Genomic DNA, 24,813 nt, shown 5'->3' on the forward strand with positions numbered 1-24,813 from the left:
CTGAAACATCCACATCTTCCACTCTGCTAAACTGCTTTCTGTGGAAACAATAAATGCTTCAGAAAATGAATAAGCTATAATTTCGATGAGCGATTCTCAGTTTGTAATTTCTGTGATTTTTAATTGACCTTGTTTCAACATTTTATAGACTAAATGATTGAATAAACAGTTTGACATTTGGGAAATACGCTTATTCACCATCTTGCTGAGAGGTCAATGAGATGATTGACAATTCTCATGATTGTATGTTACATATGAAGCTCTAGTTACCAGGCTATTAGCTTAGCATAAAGATTGGGAAGAAATCAAGAGAAATCGTTATCATGGCTGTGGTAATAAAGGTAATAAAGGTATAAATAGCTTTATATTTAGCATAGCTCTAAATCTGAATGCTAGTTTTTAGGAAGTAAACAAAAGCGATTCCTTCAATCAAGTCCTTGAAATAACTGAAAACAGTGAAAATATGAATCAGTTGCAGCCTTAATTTCAACACGACACTCGTCAGTGACGGGAAATGACTGATCAACACTCAGCTGCTTTGTGTGAACGTGATTTCGCAGGAAGTCCATCCCCTGTGCCATCATGCGACAGTACAGTCCTTACAGTCTGAAGAAGCCGGTCAGCTTCCCCTGTCCAGCTATCAGCTTCTTCTTACTCGAGGCCTTGCTGACATTCTTGCCTGGCATTTTGACTGCAGCACTTGTGGGCTGTTTCTTCTGTGGAGGCTCATTCTCTGACCCTCCATGTTGATCAGAAGTCACCTGCTTCCTCTTGTTGCCCTTGTTCTGCATCTGAATGCCAGTTTTCTTCCTATAGGTCGGACATGCGCTTCTGTTTTGGGCATTTCCACTTCTAGGCTCAAGAGCAGCCCCCCGCTGCACACTGCTCTGCTCCTTATTTGGACATTCAGAGGTAGGCTTGGCTGCATAGACTGGGGGAAAAAAAGTAAAGACAACTGTGATAACCTGGTAGAAAAAAAGGGAAAAACGGTGTGACGGAATTGCTGACGTTAGCAGTTGTTGCAGACTGTGTGTTTATTCTATGAAGCTGAAATTTAACATTTGTCTTGTAACCTGATGGAGCCGAGCCTGAATTCCCACGAAACAAAAGGCAGAAGGGGAAATGGGCAAAAAGTCTGTGTGAGTGTATGTGTGCTTTTCGGTTTTTACTACAGATGTGGGTGTGAGGGAGTTTTATAGAATGGGGATTCATTTAATGGCTGATGGTAAGTACCAATCCCAGGGCTGGGGCCGGGAAGGGTTCAAGGCTGGAGCTGAGAGGGTGTGCCTGGGCCTCAGTCCAGCTGTTTGGCGTCAGAGGAAACAGAAATCTATCCCGGCACAAAGAGAACGCTGCACCGCTTGTGTTGACGTTTTGAGCTTTTCTCCGCATGCAGTGAAGCACACTACAAGTGGGATTTGCAGACATTAAAGGTTGAATCTGTACCTTTGGTTGTGTCCTCCACATCAGAGCTGCACTCCTCTTCCACAATTGGCATAGTTTTGGGTTTGGGTGCTGGGTGCAAACAGGTAGGGACCTGGCTGGTGCTGGGGAACTCCAGCACACGGTTGAGTGGCATTTCTTCATCTTTGTATGTGCACGCAAACTGGGATCGAATTGCTCTCTCTCTGGCCTGGAAAAACAGAGAAAAAAAAAAAAACTTGAACCCAGCTGATACAGTGATGATACAGTGAGATGGCTGATGTATCAATGACTCAAGGCAGGTGGCCTTGGTTTCTGGCTTTCAAAAACTCAATCTGGATTTTACTTTAGTGTTTGGAAAGGAAAAAAAAAAAACTCACTGACCCTCAGATTTTAAGAAAAGCTCTCCCACTCCTGCACATTTTCAACTGCTCAACAAGAGAGTAAGGACCGCAGCCATGCTAGCTGCTCTGTGATGCTGCACTTGGGCACGGGAGCGCTTTGAGTTAAAAGCTAACCCTAGCATGGCCTGTTTAACAGGTAGGTGGTCACCATAGTCACCATCTTAATTTAGTGTGCTAGCATGTTAACATTTACTACAACAGTAGGATACCTCTAAACACAACCGAGGCTGATGGGGATGTTATTCGTTTTGCAGGTTTTTGGTCACAAGCTAAAATCTTTGACTAATTCAAAACTTGGCCTGATGGTGTCACTACATGAAAAGTGAGGGGATCACAAAAGTCATCAGGATTCATCCTCTTGGAAACATGACCATCTGTGCCAAAGTGCATGGCATTGGAGTTGATAGTTATCAAGACGTTTCCCTTCAAAAAGTCAATGGTGTGGTTGTTGATCTGTATCAATGAAGGCTGGTGGCCATGATCCCAGGCTTTCAAAACATATTTTCTGGTTTGTTCTTTTAAAACACTAAAACCTAAGTGGTCCTAAGAAGAGAGGAGGGAGCACAAAACAACAACAAAAAAGAAAGAGCAAGAAATTATTAATTTATAACACTTTAAACCAATCTCTACGGCAATAATCATTTAACCTGTATATGTGGTTGTGTTTTTTTGACCAAATGTTTTTCTTACGAAGAACAAATAGTTTTCTTCAATCTTCTCACAATTACATGTCTAGGACAGTAGTGCAGCACCTCATTAGACAACATAGCTAGTTATAACAAAGTGAATGATACTGAAGACTACAATCCTGACCCTGGGGCATACAGATCCGCAGTTTTTCATCCACTGTTTGATCTACGCCTGCTTGGGATTATCACAATCCAAGGATTTCACCCTTCAGACCCGTGGGCCACAGTAGGGAGGAGAAATCTAAGGGAAAAATACAGTGAGCAAAGCTGGGTGGGTCCGTAAAGTACAAAGGGATCAAAGCCTTTGTGCTTTTCAAAAGAACTTCTTAAAAGAGCACCTAAAACAACAGTAACCCTAAGAATGAGGCACACTTCAATGATGGAGCTAAAAATGTATGCTGCTCTGGTTGCATGCTAATAAAATATATCTGAGACGCCCCTGAAACAATGGGAGGGATGGAAGAGTGAGCAAGGCCAAACTATGACTGACGGAGAACATCTAATCCAATTACAACAGGTGGGAGCCCGATGTGGCACCGTGTGGTCAGACGGCCCTCATTCCTCTGAAGATGGCTGTCCTGAAATAACCCCCGCACGCCGTCTGACACGACGCCGAAGACCTGACCGAGACATTCCTGATCGTACTTCCAAAAGCAGGTGAAAGCCATCACTGCAGCTTTGTGTTTTGACACGTGTTCTCATACGCAGGCGACACACAAGTCAGAACGAGAAACAGGTGCCTCTCCACTATTATCACCACCAGATTCAATCTGTAGTGGAGCACCATCACGTAATCAAATGTATTTTTTCCTAATCATCATTACCGACTTCAGAGAGAGAACACTACATTGGCATTGAGAGTTTTAGTCAAGGTTTTTCTATGTTCGGATCATCTGTGGCACTGAGAAAAAGATTTGGAAATGTCCCAAAAGCAGAAACTAAATCTGTCCATCTCTGTGTGTGCCAGTTGACGTCAGTGCATGATGAAACCGCTGGAGAAGTCTGGGATAAAGTCATTCAGCAGACAACAGGAAACAATAACCTTTCAAGTTTCCCTTGCTAGTCGAATTACGCGACTGATATGGCATCTTCAAAGTGAAATTGATGCAGAAAGCTTCCGCTCACCGAGTTCAGGAAGCGGTGCGCTGCCCAGGGACCATTACAGCACACTCAAACAGGAAGGCAGCCAGATTGTGGGGAGCTAAAATGACATCTGCTAGCGCAATCAAATAAAGGAGCCATTTCACAAAATGTGTTTAGCATACATATTCAAAAGGGGTTCACACAGTCGAGCTACTTCATGTTTAAAGAGCAGCCCTACATTAAAACCTAAAGTTGGTCTTTGTCAGTGTTTTTTTTGGTGACTCAGCAATTGTGGAGTGGTGGAAGAAGCACAGGTTGCAATGTGTAATACCTCACTGTAAACATACTCTGCCAAAAGTAAAAGTCCTATATTCAAAATTCAACTCATTTGAAAGTATTTAAGTATCATTAGCAAAATGTATGAAGGTATGAAGAGTAAAAGTACTCAGAGGAGGAAGAGGAACAGCTCTTTTCAGTGTAATATTATAACTATATCATTTGATTTTTCCAAGTGATGCATGAGCATGTAAGCACCCTAGTGTTCTTGCTGGAATAGCCAGATCAATGCTGGATTTTTGAAGCAGATACTGATACTGATATTCGAGAGAAAGAATGATAATGATACATGAGTGATATACCAATCCCTTTAAAAGAGAAAACCATTGATCCCATAACATTGTAGATTATTTCATTCCATGCATTCTTCCGTGTCAAAACCTGGAGCCTACTTTTTCCACAGTGCAACTCGACTGCTGACGGAGATGTGGTTGTACTATGCTAGTAAAGGCTGATGTAGTCTCGAGTGTCTAGCCTGCAGCAGAGATGAGGAAAAGGCTAAAGAGGGCTGACTCAAGTGACATCACCTGAGGCAGAGTTCATCGGATTTTGCGTAAAAATCCCTCTGGAGGCGCAAAAAGGCTTTATACAACTTTTTACATATGCATAAAATCAGTGGTTCCTCTTCAAAAGAACTGTGACTGAGTTAGATAATGATCAGGACATTTTACAGTTGACAAAAATTAAAAAAAACAACAACTTGTCAGCGCTCTCTAGTGGATAACCTATGTAATTCCTGTTTCCAAGTTACCTCCAACCCATAGTCCAGCTAAGCGCATGTATCAAAGGATCCATATTAGATTGATTGTTTAAGGTTATAAGTTATGTTTTAAAAAAACATAGTATCGGCTGTGCCATGTGGTGGCATAGAAGTACAGTACTTGTGTAAATGTACCCAGTTACTTTCCACAACTGAGTGCATGTTATAATAACTGCAACAAAATCATACAAACAATATACTCCATTTACTCAAAAGTTATTGGCAACAAAGGCAGAGTACTCATTATATCACAGATTCTCCTACAATGACCCCAGAAAACATCAGCTGAGCTCACAGCCTGGAAGGAAGGAGGAGGTATCGATATCAGATATACCGTATGCTATGTTGTGCACTGTAAGCAATTGGACCTGAGCCCGACAATAGGATAACCTATCATCAGGATTGGTTAATGGTTTGAATCCCCCACGAATAAGTCGTTTTATGCCGTGGATTTAAACAGCACCCTCAAACCAACACTAAGAGCTAAAACACAGCTGTGCAAACGGGAACGGTGGAAGTCAGTTAAGATGTGCGCTTCAGCTAAGAAAATAAATAATATAATACCACGGAGAAATTACAGGATGTAAAGACATTATTTTCAATGTTTGTACATCTGATTCAATTTGAAATAACTGATGGTTTGGATTTGGGGCTCTTGGACGGAGGGGGCCCACGTTACCTTGGGTTTGAGCAGGTCTAGCCGGCTCTGGACTCGGTTCCTTAGAGGTTCTGGAGAACATCCATTAGACACTTCAGGGGATCTGAGGGGCGAGCCACAATGAGAGGCAAAGACAAGAGGTTTATGAATTAGAAAAGCTACAAGGTTAGATGGTCACACTAACCAAGGAATCTACCCACTGCTTCTTAAAAACACTGCTCTCTCTTCAGAGCAGCTTTAGGCCATCATATTTTCAACATGTGAAAGATGTTTTCACTAACGTCAGACCGAGCTCATGTCGGGCTTTTGCAACAAATTAGATATCAGCCATTTAATTTCATCCACCTAACATAATGTAGGTTCCCCACAGCCACAGGCTATTTTTTTTATATTATTATTATTTTTATTTCAGATGTTTGACCAGAGAAATTGTTCCAGTGTGCTGTGGGAGGATTTTCCTCCATATGGTTTCAGTAGGTAGTTGCAGAGTCTCATGATAGTCTGTCGCTGTTTCAGGGGCTTTCCCACTCTGACTGGATCCTTTGGTAGTGGAAATGTTCAAATCTAATTCAAAGCTCTGCGAGGCTCTTTTTCATAATATTTGATTTACATGTACTTGACCTCTGAGGGATCCAACATCAGAATGAACTGTTCCTGGCTATGGTAAACAGTAGTACACTGATGCTACACTTGGAGTGATGTGTTTTTGTCTGTAATAAACAAAGTTGTAAAAACAACATTATTACCGCTCTGCTTTTGTTACCCGATCCGCTTTGATACGTGAGCTTAAGCCAGAAGATTCTTGGTGATTGTCAAGTCACCACAGTGAGCTTTGAGTTGTGGCTGTTTGGCTTCAACTGAGTCATTATTCTGAACCCTTTGGCTATTTTTTGGCCATGTCAGCATGCTAACAGTAGCTAATCAGCACTAAATACAAAGTACCACTTAGACTTATGGGAATGTCATTAGTTTTGCGGCTATTTGGTCAGAAGACAAAGTGTTGGACAAGATAAAACTTTGATCTGATGATAGCGCTGCGGGAAAAGTCACTAGATCACCAAATTACAAATCATCCTGAGGGGAGCGTGAATGTCAAAACCAAATTCCACAGGCATTTAATCAAATAGTTGAGCCATTCCATCCAAAACTACAAATGCCAACCTCAGGGTGGCGCAAGGGGAAAAGTCAGTAGGATTCATCATCTGGAGATCAGATGGGTTCATGGCAATCCATCTACTAGCTGTTCAAAGTGATGGACCGACTAACCAGCAGACAGGTATTGCCATCCCACTGCAAGCATGGCTAAAAAGATTATTAAACGCTACATAACACGTGCTCTCTATTTGACATAAAATGGCATCTCAAGTCAAATTGTTTGTTATTGAATATTTGAGCCAACCTGAACAACGTGAGGACGCAGGTCCCCTCCGCTCCACTGAGGACGGGCTGGTCCTCAGACAGCAGGTCTGCCTTGTTCTGACAGGGAGGGGTCAGCGCTTCCTCATCCAACAGAGCCATCAGCACCTTCACAGTGTCCCGACCTCCGTACGCTGTGGCATGATTGACTGCGTAAGCCCTTGGCTGGAGAGGAACAACAACAATGCAAACAGGTAAATCAGTTTCGTATGAACTTCAAGAGAGACACCGAGGCCAAAGATGCAGCTGCCTGCCTAGGGAGCAGAGGTCACACGTTACCCTGGCAGGGCTTATCCCCGTCCCGCTTCCTTTAGCAGACTCTTTCTGGATCTGGTGTAGCTCGCAAATCCTCTCCTTCAGCTCCTTTGTCGTTTCTTCAGCTGCAGCGTACACTGCATCTCCACTGCTGCGTCCCTTCACCAGCACGGCCCTGATGGCAGTCACCAGCCTGGCTCCACACGCACTGAGAATTAAACACAGGTACGGTCACAGTGACATCTGCTGAGACAGCCGCATTGTGCTGTAGGTAGAGTAAAAAAAAACCTGCATTTGTTTTGGAAAGTAAAAGACTTCTCTGCACAATACACACACACACATACAGAGGTTTTCATCTGGATGGAATTAATAGTGTTCAAGAGTTCAGCCAATATTTGCCAACATGAATAACTCTCTCCTAAAACCGAAAACCCAGAAAAGCCAGGGCCTTCGTCTGAATGTCTTCAAAAGATATACTGCAGCTTCACTTTCAATTAATTGGACACTGACTTTAAGGGCTCAGAGTAATTGTTTCAGTGTTAACATCCAGTTGAGCCTTATTTCACTATAATGCAGCTTTGCCAATGCTAACAGTTATGAAGCAGAAAATATGCTCCAAATCCCTGTTAAAGTCACCCTGGGCACTGTCACTGCGCTCACCGATAGACTGTCAGCAGACAAACTCCAGGATTTTCCTCTTTATAGCTTTGCGTGTGGGGGGGTGGATTTTCATCCATCCCCACACACCGCCTGCGCTGCATGTCTAGAAATCATTGCAACATATCTCTTGTGTAGGTTTTCTAACAGTCAAGTGCACTAAAGCGTGCTAGAAGAGCTCGCAGTAAGGTGGAGAGGTGGTGGTCCAGCCCTGACCCAGCTCTGATGTGAGCGAACGGGGCTCAGTAACAGAATCATTTGGGAAAACAGATGTTCAGTGAACAAGGGGCCCTGAACTCTCCATAGAAGGTGTTTGTATGAGGAAACACAGTACTCCACCGAGAGCGTAAAGGCACTGCCTGTTGAAAGACACGTGTTGGCCGAGTTCATCAGTGTCTCCTCAGACGCGGAGCGCTCTCATCAGCCTGCATGAACCGAGAGCCCTCAGCAGAGCAGCGAGAGTCGAATCCACTACTACGCAAACATCCCAGTGTGTTGTTATGGCTCGGCTGAGTGAAGCCAACCTCGCTACTGGGACTGCTACAAAGGGTGCCTTCAACAGCTTTCTCCTCAAAGCTCAACCCTCACATGATTGAACGGCTAAATCATTTCTGATAACCACTTTTGTTGTGGTGCCAAATGCTTCGACATCCAAAATAATCTGTAATGGTATGGAGGGTGATCTGTGGAGCTCGAGGTTTGATGATAATTCATCAAAGTGAGAGCTCCAAACGGGGAACAAGTGATTTAACAAAGACAGGCTTTGATGTAGCAACGATGAACATACTTTAGCAATCCAAATGTTATCATGAGAAGCTTAGATGGGAGTCATTACAAGGATTTGAGGGAAATAATAACGAGCCGCAGCGGGACAGGTGGATTTTATGATCACAGGTGTGATTTCAGTGCACAGGTGTCCGCCAGGCCGATACACCCGGCTGTAAATATTTCTACCAGTGGTTGCAGCAGGGCCTCTACGCAGAGCTGAGCTCAGTTCAGATTTCAGAATTTACGTCAGTTAATGAGAAGTGAATCGGCAACACAGGAGAGGACACATGATTTAATCTGAATTTGCAGGACGAAGTGAAGCGATTCAAAGAAAATTCCGGTCAGTCATAAATCACGGGTTTCACTGTATTTGACCAGAGTCACAGCCAGATACAGAAGTGGGATCAACTTCTCTTGGAATCTCTGTCTTCCCTTGATGAAGCTCAGGATGATTTCTCTGGAAACTAATGTATTTATGCAAGTATTAGACTGCTACTAAGCTAACACAGCATTTTGTAAACATTATTGTAACATCATTATTTGAAATGGAAAGCTGCTTGAAACAGCAGGTTAAAGGTGCAGTTTGACCACTACTGAATGGTATTCTTGTTTTGAAATACACATCTTTAATATAATATTATGTTTTGAATTGTGTTTTCTGTAGTGTCTGATCACATTAAAATTATTGTGATTTTGTTTTTTTTGCTTAAAATGAGTCGCTGTGTTGTATTGCCATGTTTCTACAGTAGCCCAGAACGGACAAACAGGGGCTGTTTTGTGTTTTTACATTGACCAGTACCAATTAATGTTGTGAGACGTTTGAGACACAAAATTTTGACTTATGAAGATCATACTTATTATTTAGCCAAGAAAAAGGAGGGAGTGAGGGAATCCTCGCTGGCAACCATAGCTTCTCCTAGACTAAATCCTACACACTGGTCCTTTAAGGACCTCGTTGATTCAAGGAGTAGCTATTATTAAGAAGTGATTTATCCCTGATTCAAGTTAAACTTAAAGGTGACATTCGATATTTTCTTATTGTCAACAAATCCCATAGAAGACCAAATGAATCCAGCTGACTTAGTATTGTGTGCGATGATATAATATATATATATAATATAACTTATTCCTCTGTGCCGCAGACCTCCATTGTGTCCAAAAACTACAAAAACACATCAGACAGCCCCACTGCTGCACTGGGTCACATGTTTTGTGTGCTTTGTCTAAAAGTTGAATTTGCAGCTCTTCAAACTGCTTCCCAACATTTACAACTGACTGTCACAAGAAGGGAAGCATTACCTCAAGAGCAACAGTAAGACAGGGAGCGAGCAGAAGCCCTGATTAAGCTGCGTTAAGCTGTGTACCTTGGGTCAGGGATCTCCCCCAGTATTTCCTCCAGGTTGTCTAGAAACTGGACAAAGTCAGACAGGCCTTTGACGTGTTTCCTCAGTGGGTCAGACTCAGCTGGAGCGTAACCCTTCCCTCCAAGCTGGATGACCCTCACAAAAGATGTGACAGCCTGCAACAGCATAAAAGAGACCCAAATTTTGCATTAGAGAGGATTACTCCACTTTTAATGTCCTAGTATTGGTTTTCTACTGATGTAAAGTGTGCATAAATCACCGCTAGAGCCTACGCACACGGAGAATCTCATATTTCTTACCAAGAAGAGAGACGTGTTGTTGTTGCGTGCAGCGTGCTTGATGTCGGTGAATGCCTGACGTCCAAGAGAGCGACTAGGGACGTCAAGGGTTAGTGCCAAAGCCATGTCGTTCTTGGAGTTCACAAGCACACTCAGATAGGAGCAGAAGACTCTTCTCATTGCCATTTTCATCTATTCATAAATGGAACACACATTATTACCATCAATGCACCATTATCATTTATGGTTTATGGACATCTCAAGAACTGTTAAGGCGATTATTCAACAGTTTGGAAAGTACGCTTATTTTCATTCTTTTGAAGAGCAAGATGAGGAAATTCATACAACTCTCTCCGATTTATCTTCTAAATATGAAGCTGCAGTCTATTAGCTTAGCTTAGCACAAAGACTAGAAAGTGGCTCAAACAGCTAGCCTGGCTCTGTTGAAAGGTAAATCCGAAATGCCAGAAAGCGATTCAGCGGATTCCCCAAAATGTTGAACTACTCCTTTAGTATCATGTTTATCAACTACCAAAAGGGACGGTAGCTTTACTGCCCGGGTAAAACAGCAGCCGAGAACCCGTATTAAACTTTAAAAAAAATGACATCACTCCTGTTGTGCCTCAGCAAGCCTCCAAAAACCAAAAACACATATTCACAAGTGACAGAGAAGAGTGGGGGAGTGAGACCGTTTACAGAAGCCCCACTTTTTGTTGTATTTTAAACATCTGCTCAGTAATTGAATTCACATTGTTCTCTTAAATTTAAGCAATATTGCACAGAGTTCCTGTCGATAAGAGCAGGAGGGATTCCAGACAGAAATGATTTACACTGACGACTGGGAATTTAAATACATGGATTATTGCCAGTGGGTGAAAAAAAAACTTAATAGAAAAAGGATTTTCTAATGATCAGTGATTAAATGAGTTGCACTTTAGTGGATGAAAGCAGGGCTGGGCCTACCTGTGAGCTACAGGGCCTGATTTTAGTAGATGGTGTTGACGGGGCTGGGCAGTCTGGCAACTCTGAGACCTCCATGTTGCCTGATAAGAATTCAAACAGCTGGATCTTGGTGGAAGAACAAAAAAAAGTCATTAGCGAGATAAATTGATCTCTGACTCAGGAGCCAATCTGATCATCCACAATACAAATCAGTCTGATTCCAACCACATCAGGCTCACCGGACTGACAGGCTCCTCTGGGTCCAAGTCCACTAGTCTCAGCTGTTTGTACATAGAGAGGATATCAACCAGGTCCACAGTGTTGGAGCGCTTCAGGAAGGATTCGTATGCCTCCAGGATGAGATCATAGTTCTCCAAGCGTGCAAAGTTGGGGGGTGGCAGGTGAAGTTTGTCTAACAGTAAGTGTTTCCAGGCCATCAGGACATCACTCAGAGCCACTTTGAACTCTCCGCCGTGCTGTCACAGGAAGAGAGAAAACAGTGCAAGCAGCAGCCATAATTACCAACGGCCTGGAACCAATCAGTTCAAACGCAAAAAGACCTTCTCCAAAAATGGGCCATGGGCGGACTCAGCCGGAAATCTGCAGTAATGTCATCAGTTATAGACGTGATGACAGTCAGCCTGATGGTTCAATTGAACTATGCCATGATGATGATGATGATGATGTGAACTGGGCTTGTACAGCCTCGCTGGGATAACTAACAGCAAGAACACAGGGAATATTTACATGTTCACTTGCTCTTTTACTGGATGTATATAAACTTTTTTCTTTCATTTGTTAGTTTACATGTCTTTGTGAAGAGGCCAGGAACTGATTTCAAGGTGCTGTTATCTTCAGCTCTAAAATCATCGACCCCCATCCATGCATGTGAATGAACTGTTTGTGTGCATTTGTGTTTACTACAAATCGCTACTTGAGGGACAAATGAAATATCTTGAACTGAATCGAACTGAAGAGAGGGCTGTTTGAGTAAAAGGAATGAACTGTTACCTGCTTATTCACCTCTGCCATGACCAGCTGCAGCACCATCAGCATGCCATCAGCTCCATGCACGGTGGTCCTCTCAGAGTGTAAAACCCTGTGGCTCTCCCTCCTGAAGATTTTAATCATCGCCTTTAGACGGTCTGCCATAGTCTCCATTTCCCCCTGGAAATGAAGGAAAATACTCTTTCAACACCTGTGAAAACGTGGTTTATTAGGCTAGCCAATTGTTAAATCATTTACTTGGATTTCTCTCCTACATGGGGTTGAATAACACAGATTTACTACAGAAAGCCGGCTATAACCATACAAATGTACCAATTAATGAGCAAAACGAGTTCACTGGACTACAAAGTAAACGCATTGATCATTTCTTTCCTTTTCCACTTATAGGAAAACCTTCAGGTTCGTTGGCCTCGGTGCACAATGGTACCGATAACTTAACTTACAGTGTCTCTATATCAGCTTCCACAAGTTGCACAAATATAGTTGAGACGATCTCCTGTTTGTGGTTACACCAGACCCCAGGGATTGTTAATTTAATGGTGCAAACCTGTAATATTATAGCAGCCTCCGAGAACAAACGTCCACGACAAAAAGCAGCTGTTTTGAAATTTTAAATTACCGATGACGTTTCCTGCCTTTTGACCAATCAGCTTGTAGTACACAATGACGGGTGAAGCATAAAATAAAAAGGGTTTTCTATCCAGCATTATTTGTATAGCTTTGCGACAGATTTGAAAAAAGTAATATGTCAATACATTCAAATGTTGTGGCTCAACAATATGTTGATACCTCACTTCGTGGTTAGGATGTTTTCATTTATCTGTGCGAAATCCCCCTTGACGTTGTACTCAATGGTACATTCCATGACGTACCCGGAAACAGCTTGAAAACATCTCAACCGCGGGTACCATTTGATTCATTGGACTCTTTTAAAAATAGCGTGGTAAAATATATCAGTCAGTACTGTGTTTAGTATCGGAATACACTCTCAGAACCAAGAGGTAATTATTAAGTTCTCTATCGGAGCGTTAAATTGAAAGACGGGCAGTATATACTTTTGTTTGGCTAATTGTTAGCTAGCTGGGCACCTATATGTGAGCCAGGCAGCAGTCACGTTTTAGCTCTCTGCCAAGCTGATACATTACAGCTACGTGTAATGGGAGTAACAAGAACACGGAAGCAATGGATATAAACAAGTTAACCTGTCCAACACGACTACTTCGCCCTGTACCAAAATAACTTGGATGCGAGCTGTTGTGCTGTAATTTTAGTGAGAATGTCATCACATTTCTGTTTAGGTACTTAAACACTGCCTGGCTTGATCGTATACATATTAATTTGTGAGGTTTATTAAGTCTTTCTCTTGGATCTTCTGGTTTATTCTGGGGAATATCAGTCTAATTTTTAAGTCTCGACTCCACAGCTACCTTTAGTCGATATCTAATCTAATCTAATAAATTTCAATTAAAAGCGCTGCTTCGTGTGTCAGATGTTTGCCGAATTGAAGAATGGCCAATACACTTTAGTAAAAGTAGCCGTTTTGTACCCTAATAGCTGTGCATGCCTCTGTGACTACAAGGACATATAAAATAAGCAGATATTTGAATTAGGTTCGGTCTGACCCTCTCTCCAGGCATCATGAGGGTCTTAACGTGCTCCTCTGAGGCTGAGGAACCATTTGGTCTCTGACAGTTTAGTTTGATTAGTACATTAGATTTTTTAATGGCTTGTGACTATACACAAACCATCAGAGATATTAAAGGAGTTTTATAATCTCAGTATGTATCTTGTCATATCAGCCCATAGATCATGTTAATGCTTAGTTTTGTTCAGTATCAACTAAAGAGCTACATTTATTTAGCAGATGTAGCTATGGCTTCACTGTGATTAACATCATTTTTGTATTTATACTCCACATTAGGCCAACAGTTCTCTGACCTCTTTCATTCTGCTGTGTTACAGTGATCTGAAGCCAGCTTTACCAGGACACTCAGCATGCAGGAGGACTCAAGCCGCAGTCCCAGTTACACGGTGGCGTGTGAGGACTACGTTCATGTAGTGGAATTCAGTCCTTTCAGCTCTGGTACCCCTGTCTCTCTCTTGGCCTACGGTGGAAACCAGTATGTGGCTGTGGGCACCTGCCTGTTCCAGGTTAGAGACGCAGCTTCACACAACCTGGTTGTTCCTACATGAACGCACTGTATCATCTTCTCTGAACACATACTTGTTCCCACAGGAAGAGGATATGGAGATTGAGGGAGTTGAATTCAATGTCCTTCGAGCTTTCCATCATGAATTGCGTGTCGATGCCCTTGCCTGGAGCCCTGAGTCCCGGCTGGACAGTATACCCACTATCAGGTACTGCTGCTTTGTTTCGAACACCGGGTTGGACACCACCTTGTATGGTGCAGGACAGCATGGTATCTGTCTGTCTGTGTCTTGGTTTCTATAGATTTTGGAACACATATACATTGTCAACTGAGGCTGAGCAATATATTGTGTCAGCATCAGAATTGTAGTCTGTGCACACTAAATGGTTGCAAATGCTTATAAATTATCTAAAGGTGGTCCAAGATGGTGCACTATATAAAATACTTCACTGCTTGAGAGAAAATAAATACTCCCAAAGGTCACTCATGTCTAAGCCATGATCAGAATAATTTGCCACACAACAAGGAACGTGATTTAAGATGAGGTCTGTGTAGTTTTTATTTGTGTCTAACCTTGAAACGAGTAAAGGGTATGAACCAAAACGCCAAAATGACTGGAAAAAAGACAAAGTAAAGAAAAAGATGATGTAATGCAAAAACAGGAAATTAGTTTCTTTAAAGTTAAAAGCTACAGAATTAAATAAGTTTCTTTGTTTTTCATACTGTGCATGTTTAGGTCACAGCAAAGTGGCCTTCATGGTAGCTGCTCTGTAGTGCAAAACTGCTGCTTAAAAGTGTCCAGTTGGTTGGAAAATGGTTCAAATAAAATGGCACGTGGGATTTGGCTTTCCAGCAACCTGTTTTTGTGCTATTCTGTTAAACTGACAACTCTCCAGTAGGACCTTATTAGCACAACTGGCTGTTTTTGATATAAGATGGTGTTTATGGTGAGAAATCTGCAGCTCTAGTGCGCCTTGTTATGTAAGAGGTCATCAGACCATTGTAATAGGATTAGGAGGCCGTACCTCACTCCCACATCAGAAACCTGACATCTCTGTCTTTAAACACACACAACAGGATAATTATGTGCAAACACTCCTCTTGCAACCAGAACAAGAGGCAGTTGTGGAGAAAGCACAGCAGCCACGCTGTGTGAAAGTAGTCATAACCGCCCCTCACTGTCACACTGCAGCTGCCAGGATGTGAGCCAAGTTATTTCAGGTGGCCTTGGACAGGAGGGAAGTAGCCCAACTGTAGATTGTTAGAAAGCAAGAGTTTCCTCCTAATTGGAGCGCTGGATGGGAAGGTTCCGCGGTCCCCCCGGAGGTGTTTAAGCTTTCTGTAATTGAAAAGGAAAGGCAGCGATAATTCCTGGCCTTCTGTGGTTTACTCCACAGGGCCCTTGAGCCAGCCCTGTGACGTGCGCACATGTTATTGCGCTGATGACTGCCCACTCAGGTTCCATCCCTCCCTTCTATCTGCACATAGCCGTGCCTTCCAGGAAAAGTACAGCGTTCTCACGGGCTTGCCTCAAGCAGGGGCCCAGAGAGAGCGAGAGAGGTGAGGGGAGGAGAGGGGGCTCGAGCTGCAGCGCTGGGTGGCAGCGCCGCCACAGCAGCTTGGAACGGGAACATCTGAAGATTACTGAATCCTACAAAGACCAGACACCCCACATTTAACTACCGACATCTACCAAAGGCACAGACTTTTCAGTGTTTACAGTAAGAAAGAAGCAAACATCGAACAACTGAACATATACGGCGGACAATACACTGAAATTAAATGGGTGAACTCGTATTTTTGGCAGCATTCTATGGCTTCATTAGAGAGTTGACAGTGACGAAACTGCAGGAAAAAGGGAAAAGCATGATGGGGATTGTCGTCAACGTGACGTTGCCAAGCAACCTGGGGAGACTCCAGGAAGTCACTGCGCCTGAGCGGCTGATCGCCAAGAAACTTACACCACCTTACTCAAACGCAAAGCCACATCTTGTTGCGTTTAAACTCATAAGTCACAAACAAGTTATCATGTTAGTTAGTGAGCTTTAGAGGTGCCGGTTTTTGAACTTCGGAGAGAGCGAGGCTAGCTGTTTCCACTCTTTAACTTGGTGTTTTCAGGTCTCTGTTGAGGTGTGTAGAAAAGGATAAACTCTTGTCTCACCTCTGTCTCCTGCTAAAACAACAATCACAGGTCCCCAATATTGAAAAAAAAAAAAAAAACCTGACCTTTGATGTATTATGCAAGATTATTGGAGATCAATCAAGAAAATGGCTTTAACATTACAGTAAAAAAGAAAAAGAGCCAAAATGTGTTCCATGCTTTACTACAAAGTACATCACTAATTCGTAGGGTTAGAAGGCCTATCCTAATATAATCTAATCTACTGTAGCAGTAATACCCCGAAGCATGTTAAGGGTGTTTGTAGTGACATCAGGCCAAATCCATCTGTGCCTGCGACTGAAAATGTGTGAACCGTTGTCTGTTTATTCTGGTGATATGTGTGTGTTTTTCTTGTCATAAGTGAGTTAGTGTAATTGTGTGAATAATTGCAGGCACTGGTGTATACTACGACTGATTAGAGGGGAAAGTCCTCTGCCTGGCTCTGCACAGGTTTTTGAACAGAGACATGCGTAAATGGCGTGAGGAATCTTGTTTTTCTCCGTGTTTATCTTAGCTTGCAATTAGAATCTCCCTGGCAGCGTTTCTACTGATCACTGTCCAAGTTTCTACCACACACACTGACACGCTCATCCAGAGGTGTCAGTCTAGGCGGCTGCGGGCATGCATGGAGAAAGAGATGTCGTCTGTCATTGGGTCCACACAGTCTGACTCTGTTTTGATGTTCTCTCTTTGTTTATTTTCATATCCTCCCTTTTCTTCTCCTCTTCCTCTCTCGCTGCAGATTTTGCACCGCTGCAGCTGACAGAAAGCTACGCCTGCTGACTTCTGATCTTCAGGATAGGCATGAAGTCAAGGTAGTGCAACATCTGGAGCACATTGGCCAGAATTGCGCTTGTCAGTTGGCATCAAACTTTCTTTACTTAGCACTGACATTTGGTACTTAGTGATACAGGAAATGTAGCTGTGCACACAGAAAGCAGAGCTGCAGCCAGTGTAACAAGCCCAAGTTAGCTAGAAAATGCTCATTAAACAGTCTATTGATCATGGGTTTGCTGTTTTTATTTACATGATGTTTTTCTGTGCTGTTGCCTAGGTGATGGAGGGTCACACCAGCTACATTAACCATTTGGTGTTCGAGCCCACAGAGGGGAAACAAATTGCTTCCGTCAGTGATGACCACACTTGCAGGTCCAAACCGTTTTATTTCCATGTGTGTGTATGTGTGTGTGTGTGTGTGTTCCCAGCTTCTGATTTTCAGTTCTGTTCTCTGTTAATGGTGCAGAAAGTCCTGACAGTGTTTCCACAGTGAAACATGATGCTAAGTACAACATGCTCCGGTGTGACTGTGCGTAAGCACAGAGCTGCTTTGTAGCTTTTCTAGCTAATTGGTTAAATATGGAAATCCAATTAGCTGCTGAAAGATTTTCCTCTCTAAGGGGGACCTATAATAAGGTCCCCAAATTTTCCTTTTCAATTAATGCTAGAGGAGGGAAAAAGTGTGTCAGTGGCCAGGGTCACCTCAGGGACAGCCCCCCCCACACCCCACCCCACCCCTCCTCCATATCAGCAGGCTGGTTCTCCTGCAACATGCAAACCTGTGTTGCAGCACTGGGCCCTTCTCTTATGCTATGCATAAAGTCTTTGTATGAAGTTTGATATTTGAGCCAAAAGTTCAGCCTATTTTCATTATTGATTAATCTGCCGATTGATCAAATGAAAAAATGTCAGAAAATGATGGAAAATGTGCATCAGGAACTCTGAGTCTAAGTAGGTGTCTTCTAATTCCTGGCTCGTTGGAAGTCTACTCATTGGCTGTTGTTGGGACTCTCACTTCTTCAAAACAAAAAACAAAACACATCATTTCATTCAAAATCATTCTAATTTAGCTCATTTAGCCGAATCATAAACGATGGTAGCTCCCATATCCAGGTAGCCACAGAAAACAGGTGACAAGGCAGTGGAAAGGAATTTCTAGTGTGAAGAACCTGATAAAGTTGGTTTGTTATCCAGCTCCAGGCTACAGTACTTATGTGCTCAAAGTTAATCTGAAAGCAGTGTCAAATCTGTCGCTCTTCGTTGGTTCATTTGTCATTCTAAAACACTTTGACAGCCACCGGCTTGATGAAGGCCCCCTCCTGCTCAGCGCCTCGTCCTCAGGCCCGTCCGAGTACAGCGCGGCTCCCCCACTCCCATCCACTCTCCTCCTCCCCTGCCTCCGCTGACCAGCCAGAGAAAACAGGAGTGCGCTCCATCTGCTGAAAGATTTAAATTCTGTCATGTTGAGAAAATATGGGATGCGGGAGGAAGACAGAGGCGGAACAAGGGATAGATCAGGTTAACAGGAGAGGACCTTCCAGTCAGCCCACACAAACTGAGCCTCGATATGAGCGGAGGAAACTGGGAGGGAGGGGAGTGCACGCCTGCATGTAAAGGCTCATGACCTCTCCATCACTCTGTTGGGCTTGGCAGCAGAGCCCCTACTATAAGTTTGCTTAGCTTTGTCATCACTGTCCCCTGCAGCTGTGGGAACTCGGCTGTTGCCAACACGCAACCTGACGCCGCAGCATCAAGGTGGGGAAGCAGACTCCGCTCCCTCAGGGGAGTTTACATTTGGTTCATGCAGCCGAACCAGCTCGTGGTGTCGGTGTAGGTGGAGATGGGGTGAGTCTGTGGGGAAATGTGCCACCTAGAGATCACAAGGGCACACTGCGGGATTTGGAGGGGATTTGGGGTTGACTGAGTTCACAGATGAGCTCAGGATAACACACACCTGCTGCCGCCACCACCGCAGCATTATGTGTATGGTTTAAATCATTTTGTCCCGTTCTCAGTGGTAATCCGTTTGCTTTTCTCAATCCCTTATGTTGTGTAAGGGAAACAAATTACAGCAGCTTAATATCTCAGATCCGTGTTTCCAGCGTATCTTCTATCCCAGCCTTTTTTTGGACCGATGTTACCTCCCGCAGCTCCGTGAGACAACATGTTGTAAATATGTTCTCATGAGGAGATTTTAAACTGGATCCTATTTAACACTATTAGTTATGAAAAATGGATGCTGTTACAATTTAAAGGGTCAGTGTTTAGCTTTGTGTAGTTGGAGTTGGATGTTTCAGATTTGAGCTGTGTTTGTTTCCACCATTCATACATTACGTTGAACTATTTTAACCATTTCTCTGTTATTCTACTAACATTTATCTATTTAAGCCATTAGCCGTTACACTTGGCTACCTAGCTTAGCTGGGATCTTACTGTTTATTGTAAATATACTGAAGATCATAACATCAATAGGAAATTCTGTTTGTGTGTATGTTTTTATCCTTTACTACTACTACTGCTGCTACTCTTCTGTTTTTTCGAATTACTTGAGCTTCTCCTCAGTCTTTCTACATACCGTTTCCCCTGACAACCATAGAAGTACCCATCGGGGGACACAGTCAAGCCCAGCTTGTACATTGGTATACGTTTATCTTTTCAAGACATTATAAGGGAACTCGCCAGGTGTATGGGGGGGGGAACTAGCCAACCCCATGAACATGTCAAATGGTTTCAATACGTCGTTCAACATTAAAGTATGTATGTATGAATTTTACAGATAATGTTAGTGTGCTAATTCTGAGCAGGGCCCGTTAAAACAGATGCTGATGCAGACATTGTGCACCTCAACCAGGGCGACCCTGCGAGGCGCTGTGTTGGGATTATACTGTTCGACTCTTCCAGTTCTCGCCCTCCAGAGAGTCACCTTCAATTATTTACTCTGCTCTCTACAATAAACCAGATCACACAGCGCTAGCGGCATTTCCCGTTGCCTCCACTTATGGGAAACACTGACAAACCGTAACACTCCAGCCACGCTGTTTTCTCACTGAGATAACACAATACAGGACTTCAGATGTCCTTTTCAACTCTGTGGCACATGGAAGCAAAGTGTTATTCCTTGATGTAGTGTTATGCAATTACACAGTGTTTTATCAGAGTTGGTCACGCGTGTTTTCGTGTCTCATGTCTTTCACCTCGTTTGGAAAAGGTTATGTTTTTTTGGGGAGCCGGTGCTCTCCATTTGAAGGGCAGAGTGGTTGACCACAGTTTGGCCGTTGGTGGTGTAGCGTGCAATTGAGCTCTGCTTGGCTAGTGGTCTGAAAGAATAGGGTTTAGTCGTTGTTTTCCTGGTGTGGTCTGGGGGGTTTTCTTTTTTCTCAGACTCCCTCATGCTCCACGGTGGAGGCTCTGGCTGAATATGCACATGGGCAAAGGAAAGACGCCCAGAGTTTCGACAGGGTTCTATCCTGCTGCAGGGGAGATGAGGCAGGAAAAGTTGAGTGTTTACTGAGGTCTTCATCTGAGACGGGGCATATCCACCCCTACGCCGCACCACCGAGGACATCAATCTCTCCAACAACACACTTGACATTTAGATGGTCTTTGGAGGTACTTTTTGGGCTTTATTAGATGATGTCTTCTGCATGACCTCATCAGTCAGCGCCTTCCCATGCTTCACAAGCATTTGTTTTATATTCCCAGAAACACTTGCAGCCAGACACCCTCCCCCTCCAATCCCCCCCACCCTCACCCCTCCCCATCCCCACCTTTTCTTCTAGTTCAGGGATGGTTCAGATGTGGTTAACCGTAGATCCAAGTCTCAGGGCCCGCAGTTCCCTCCATCAAAGTGATCTATTACATCCGTGGTGTTTCTCGGCTGCTTATGCCACCATCGCTCTTATTTAGCTCCAGAATCGCCTCTTTTTTTTTTTTTTTTGAATGAAGATTGGTCACAATCCTCACACGAGCTTCGATTCTTGGTTGGCGTTTGCTCGCAGGACCCCTCCGTTTTCCTTCGCTTAAAGGAGGATGCTGTTCCGCTTCTATCCACTGCTCTTCCTCAGCTGACGTGCATTCTGCTGCCCTCTCTGCACTCCACAGAAAATGAATGGCAGCGGGCCGCCCACAGCGAAACATTTGCTGTAATGTGAGTGGAGCGTAACGCCGACTCAGGCGAGGGTGATGCCCCCCCACCCCCTCCTTTCCCCGCTATCATAGCTCAATGAAATGTGAGGCTGGCGTTTTCCCTGAAAGAGGAGTCCAGCATGAGACTGTCTGTCTTCACAGCTCAGGGCCCAGATCTGAGAACAGAGCCCCTTTTCCCTGGAAAAGCAGGAAGACCGTGCACATCCCTTCCACGGAACCAACGGGAGTTAGATAAATTAGGAGCAAACATGAACTTGGATGAAAACATATCATCTATCATTGCCCACATTTTGTGCCATAAAAGCCTGATGGTTGTGTGTTTCGTATTGAGCCACAAATTTATGGGAAAGTTGAGCTTGAATTCTGTCAAAAATACTGTATGTGAGGAAACTTGTGACCCTAAATCTGTTGGTGTCAAGGCTCTATGTGTGGTACATTTGGGCTGTCTGGAGAATGAGCTGTCTTACTGTTCTAGATCGAGCACAACAAAGGGAGAAACCTCAGAAAGGCGAATTCTTTCTGATATTATGTAAGCATCTGAGGGTGGCTCAAACTCGGATGCTATTTTTGGAACTGCTCTAAAACCCCATCTTTGTTAATTAAGAGGTAGTGGATTTTGTTTTGGATTTCAGGCCAAGAGCAGTTCACATATCAAGTCGAATCAATCCTTAACGTTACTAATGAGAGCTGATTAAAAGACCTGTTTTTGTGACCGGCTTCACAAAAGCCTGAGAACCATTCTCACAACACTTTTGGGTTATGATAAAAAAAAAACTTACACTCATAAAGGTTGAATTTTGCAAACGTAACATTTGTACCAATATTTTATTTTTGTATGACCTTTTTTAAAACAGGGTGTGGGACTTGGATGGAAATGAAAGCACCACTCTCAGACTTCGCTCTCCTGGCATCAGCGTGTGCTGGCATCCTGAGGAAGCCTTTAAGGTAAGGAGGAGGATGTTGTTTCAGATACAAGCTCGTACTCAGGGGTCAAACTCCAGAGTTGTGCAGCTGTGTACTGTGTTCCAGGTGAACTGTAAAACGCGCATTTACGTGAGGTGTGTCAGTGTGTTTGTCTAAAGCCGAGTTGCCAAAACGCAAACATTGGTTCCTCTCCAGTTAATGGTGGCGGAGAAGAAGGGAACAATTCGCTTCTACGACCTGGTGACCCAGCAGGCCATCCTGTCACTGGACTGCGGTCAGTCGCCTCTCATGTCAGCTGACTGGTGCCTCACAAACACGATCAAAGTCGGCGCCGTGGCAGGCAACGACTGGCTCATCTGGGACATAACTCGCTCCAGGTAACGGGGGGCACGTGGGGAACATGCTATTGATTTGCGATGGTGGTGCACAATTGAATAGGGTGCGCTTAAATCTTGTTTTTATTATATGCAGTTACCCTCAGGAAAAAAGGCCGGCCCACATAGATAAAGCACGGTTATTCAGGTAAGATAAATGTGTTCGGATCATTTTCACCTGAATATTATGTCCCCACACACAAAACGAAATCCTTTGGGTGCATGTAGATAAAGCATTTCACTATGGATTTGTGTTGATTTTCAGCTGTTTTAACAAATAGAAATGAAAATATTTGATTTAGTTGAAGTGTGTGATGACATTCAAAGAGATGTTGCTCTCCTCTTCAGGTGGTCTCGAGCTAATGAAAACCTCTTTGCCACCACCGGATGTCCAGGAAAGATTTGCAGTCAGTTACTCATCCACCACCTTGGCCACCCACAGGTCAGTGAGATGCCTTTCCCAGTCCAGATCACTATCTTTTTAATGTTCTCTACAGCTCGGGTCTCATTTCACACATGTCCTTACAGCCGGTGGTGATCGGATCGGCCACAGTGGGATCGGGCCTCAGCTGGCACCGGACGCTCCCGCTCTGTGTTATTGGCAGTGACAGGAAACTTTGTTTTTGGATGACTGAGATGTAGACATCTGTACAGCACTTGGTAGATAACTAATTCACTGTTTCTACTCTACCTAATGTCCAATAAAATATTTTTCTGAGTATCTGTCAGGCTTTTTTTATGAAATTTGATGGGAATTGGCTAGATGCTAGAGCTTTGTTCTTTTTTTCATTTTATTTTATCTTTTTATTTCTTACTACCGCTTCAGGTCAGCTACAGATGAACAGCAGACTGGTCAGGTCTCTCTCTTAAGAGTAACTTACATCAGCTGCCTGTTATGTCCTGCCAAGAAAGCTGTAGTTCAAAGGAATGCATGGAGAAATCGGTGCCAGCTCTGCACTTCACCAGTCAACACGCTCATCGTGCCACAGGTGCTCTCTGTCTGACTGTTTCTCACTTTTCTCACTATAAGTGACGGATGCTGAATTATGTTGAGAATATATCTTCATATGCAGTGTTCCACCTGCTGTGGTGTGCAGAAAATCCACAGGAAGGTTTGGATGAGGGGAAAACTAGGAGGTCTGGCCGTGCTCCAGCTGTTGGACAAACCCTGCATGGAGGGGCTGTGGGGGCGGAGGGGGGTTGTAAGTGTAATTATAGGAAAAGCTTTGGGAAGTATTGGAGTCTGGGGCCATTTCAGGTCATCTCCAACTCCATGTCATGCTAAACCGGCCGTTCGTGAGGATGCAGGGAGAGGAAGGGATGTGCATCACCTTACCTTGGAGAATAATTATCAATGCTCCACGGACCAAACATGGAAGACAAGGGATCATTTGGCAGAAACCTGTTATGCCCTCCGGTAAAACAAGGACTCCTTGTACTGTCACAGGAATGCCATGTGTGAGAAACCACCATCTCCATTTTCAAGGCAGTCATACGCCGGCTAAGCTGCAGAGGGCACTCATTTAATTAAATTGATCATGAATCATTCTAGGTGACAGCTGATCACTTGTTTCCACAGTTGTGCTTAATCTTCAAGGGTTCAGCGTTGGATAAATGTGCATTTCTACTCGGGCGTCTAACAGAGCCACTTATTGTACCTTATTAATGTATATGTCAGCTGAAACACTAGGTTGTATTGTACATCGAAGCTTCTGCACGACAGACCGGAGCGAGCGGAGGCCGTGGAGACCTCCGCTCTTTCAAACCAGTTCGTCAACCTTGTATATGTCTTGGACAGGAGGCGTAAACCACCTTCCACAAAGCATAACACGCCGCTGCTCTCCTGGTCCACGCTTGTGTTTGAACAAGTCCAATGTGGTATCCACTCTCCACATTTTGCTGTGCTTTAGGTGCAAGTGCTGCTGGGGCAGCTGCGGATAACACGAGAGATGTCAGGCGCAAGAAGCTGCCATTTTCATCTGTGCACACTCTGAACCTTTTCCAAAGATTATAAAAGCTCCCCTTAGAGGGCACTTGAATGGCCTTTCCTCTGAAACATGAGTCATGAATCTCTGGCTTTACAAATCTTAGCGACTCAAGGACACCATCTGATGGCTGCTGAGCAGAAGGGCATCAACATGTAGTTCCATCTTGTCTCTGAGCTGATTTCCACAACACATGAGCCATCTTGGACATCTTACAAACTCACCTCTTTCCTGGAAGCACGTCCTCAGATGTCAC

The 24,813-nt window shown here is 43.8% G+C and overlaps 2 protein-coding genes across 2 annotated transcripts; one reads left to right on the forward strand and one right to left on the reverse strand.

Annotated features, from left to right (window-relative positions):
• Positions 1–347: 347 nt before the first annotated feature.
• On the reverse strand, positions 348–12,193 carry parpbp (PARP1 binding protein). Its single transcript, XM_070853636.1, has 10 exons — positions 12,044–12,193; positions 11,272–11,508; positions 11,054–11,158; positions 10,112–10,282; positions 9,813–9,967; positions 7,048–7,231; positions 6,752–6,933; positions 5,374–5,455; positions 1,447–1,633; positions 348–931 (listed from the first exon to the last, which is right to left on the reverse strand). The coding sequence occupies exons 1-10, from the start codon at positions 12,191–12,193 to the stop codon at positions 600–602; spliced, it is 1,785 nt and encodes a 594-aa protein (XP_070709737.1). The 3' UTR covers positions 348–599.
• A 748-nt stretch (positions 12,194–12,941) lies between these two features.
• nup37 (nucleoporin 37) lies at positions 12,942–23,281 on the forward strand. Its single transcript, XM_070854051.1, has 10 exons — positions 12,942–13,041; positions 14,003–14,191; positions 14,277–14,398; positions 17,094–17,166; positions 17,406–17,500; positions 22,129–22,219; positions 22,394–22,575; positions 22,670–22,720; positions 22,921–23,014; positions 23,101–23,281. Exons 2-10 carry the CDS (start codon positions 14,036–14,038, stop codon positions 23,212–23,214), a joined length of 978 nt encoding a protein of 325 aa, XP_070710152.1. The 5' UTR covers positions 12,942–13,041; positions 14,003–14,035; the 3' UTR covers positions 23,215–23,281.
• The last annotated feature ends 1,532 nt before the right edge of the window (positions 23,282–24,813 follow it).

The sequence above is a fragment of the Pempheris klunzingeri genome, chromosome 22, assembly GCF_042242105.1.
Source record: "Pempheris klunzingeri isolate RE-2024b chromosome 22, fPemKlu1.hap1, whole genome shotgun sequence".
In the NCBI taxonomy this organism is placed as follows: Eukaryota; Metazoa; Chordata; class Actinopteri; order Acropomatiformes; family Pempheridae; genus Pempheris; species Pempheris klunzingeri.

Excerpts from the sequence above, each read along its gene's own strand:
- parpbp (XM_070853636.1), bottom strand. The coding sequence starts at position 12,193 with ATGGAGACTATGGCAGACCGTCTAAAGGCGATGATTAAAATCTTCAGG. Across the intron at positions 11,509-12,043 it reads TGGCAGAGGTGAATAAGCAG|CACGGCGGAGAGTTCAAAGT; the intron begins GTAACAGTTCAT and ends TTCCTGTGACAG. Across the intron at positions 932-1,446 it reads TGTGGAGGACACAACCAAAG|TCTATGCAGCCAAGCCTACC; the intron begins GTACAGATTCAA and ends TTTTTCCCCCAG.
- nup37 (XM_070854051.1), top strand. The coding sequence starts at position 14,036 with ATGCAGGAGGACTCAAGCCGCAGTCCCAGTTACACGGTGGCGTGTGAG. Across the intron at positions 14,192-14,276 it reads TGGGCACCTGCCTGTTCCAG|GAAGAGGATATGGAGATTGA; the intron begins GTTAGAGACGCA and ends TTGTTCCCACAG. Across the intron at positions 14,399-17,093 it reads GACAGTATACCCACTATCAG|ATTTTGCACCGCTGCAGCTG; the intron begins GTACTGCTGCTT and ends CTCTCGCTGCAG.